Below are 1,867 nucleotides of genomic sequence, written 5' to 3' on the forward strand. Positions count from 1 at the left end.
CTCCCTTGCAGTCTCCCGCTTCATGGCGCCGTCCTCGGGCATGAACATGGGAGGCATGGGCAGCCTCGGCTCCCTGGGAGACGTGAGCAAGAGCATGGCCCCGCTCCAGAGCACGCCGCGGAGGAAACGGAGGGTCCTTTTTTCGCAGGCCCAGGTTTACGAGCTGGAGCGACGTTTCAAGCAACAAAAATACCTCTCCGCCCCGGAGAGGGAACATTTAGCCAGCATGATACATCTCACCCCGACTCAGGTCAAAATCTGGTTCCAGAACCACCGCTACAAGATGAAACGCCAGGCCAAAGACAAAGCTGCACAGCAGCAGATGCAACAGGAGAACGGCTCCTGCCAGCAGCAGCAGTCTCCCAGAAGGGTGGCAGTGCCAGTGCTTGTGAAGGATGGCAAGCCCTGCCAAGCAGGCTCCAACACACCCACAGCAGCTATCCAGAGCCATCAGCAGCAGGCAGCTACAACGATCACAGTGGCTACCAATGGCAACAGCCTCGGACAGCATCAGAGCCACCAGACAAACAGTGCGGGGCAGTCTCCAGACATGGGACAGCACTCGGCCAGCCCTTCCTCTCTGCAGAGCCAAGTCTCCAGTTTGTCTCACCTAAACTCTTCTACTTCTGACTATGGCACTGCCATGTCTTGCTCCACCTTGCTATACGGTAGGACCTGGTAAAAGGATTAAACAAAGAAAAAGGGAAAAAAAAGGCAAAAAGAAAAAAGAAAAAAAATCCAACAATTTTTCCCAGTTACAAAAATCTCTGTCCTCTCCAAACTACTGTGTGCTTTTTTCTTCTTCTTTTTTTTTCTTTTGTTTTTTCTTTTTTTTTTTTTTTCCTTGTTAATGCTCTTCTCCCTTTTCCCCGTTTTACTGAGTGGTCTCTGCAGACCTCTAAAAGAGAGAGACACTTTTTTTGTTCCATTTTATTGTTACTGTTGATGGTTTTGGGTCTTTATGTTTTTTCTCCCCCAAAGTCGTCTTATGGGGTGTATAAAAATATTCAGACTAATAACCATGGAGCAGTCTGTAGAAAGGGGACCATCTTTAGGCATGGTCTGAAGACTTGGATATCAGATGTACACTTTGCCAGCGTCTAGGACTTGCATGTAAATACAGAGATTTTGGGGGATGGGGTGGTTTTCCCCCCCAAAAAAAAACGCATTCGCGTCACCCAGACACAAGAAGCAGCTTCCCCCTCCCCGGTCTCTCCCAGCCCGCCGCCAGGGCCAGCGGATGGAGACGTGGAGTCATCAAAGGCTTGGCTTTTATTTTCCTCCTTACATTTGATGTGAACCTGTAGCTGTATAATGCTGTCAAAAGTTGGACTAAACCCATAGTTTTTAGTAGCCTGTATATTTTGTTGTAAAAAGAAAAGGAAAAAAATACAATCAACCAAACCAACCCCCACCTTTTTTATGGACACTGATCACCCCGTCGTAAATCCTCCGGCAGTTTGTTATTTGCGCACGCCGCCTTTTCCTGTTGTAACTTATGTAGATATTTGGCTTAAATATAGTTCCTAAGAAGCTTCTAATAAATTATACACATTACGAATATTCTTTTTTTATTTCCCCCTTTGGTTTCCTCTCCCGACGCTCCTTTCCTTACATCTTTCTCCTTTTTTTCCCGCCCCTGCCCCTCCAGGGCCCAGACCTTATTCCCAAAGGAGAGCTGGCCAGAGGGTTAACGGGATACAGATCAATCCTCAGCGTGCAAACAGGACAAGCAAACGTGTGGGATTCACAAACTCGAGACCGAAGGAATCGAGTCCAAATTCATTAGTCCGATTATTTGGGGGGGGGATGAGGGTGGGGGCGGGGGGCACCTCAGCGACTTCTTGCTACAGAAAGCAAAGTATTC

General features: G+C 48.0%; 1 protein-coding gene across 1 annotated transcript in view; it reads left to right on the forward strand.

Annotated features, from left to right (window-relative positions):
- The window catches only part of NKX2-1 (NK2 homeobox 1), a 7,248-nt gene extending 5,687 nt beyond the window's left edge, over positions 1-1,561 (forward strand). Inside the window, exon 3 of the mRNA XM_005417483.2 lies at positions 12-1,561. Within this exon, the coding sequence (XP_005417540.1) occupies positions 12-682 (671 nt within the window). The 3' untranslated portion in view covers positions 683-1,561. The remainder of the gene's footprint in view (positions 1-11) is intronic.
- The last annotated feature ends 306 nt before the right edge of the window (positions 1,562-1,867 follow it).

The sequence above is a fragment of the Geospiza fortis genome, unplaced genomic scaffold (genome assembly GCF_000277835.1).
Source record: "Geospiza fortis unplaced genomic scaffold, GeoFor_1.0 scaffold54, whole genome shotgun sequence".
NCBI lineage: Eukaryota > Metazoa > Chordata > Aves > Passeriformes > Thraupidae > Geospiza > Geospiza fortis.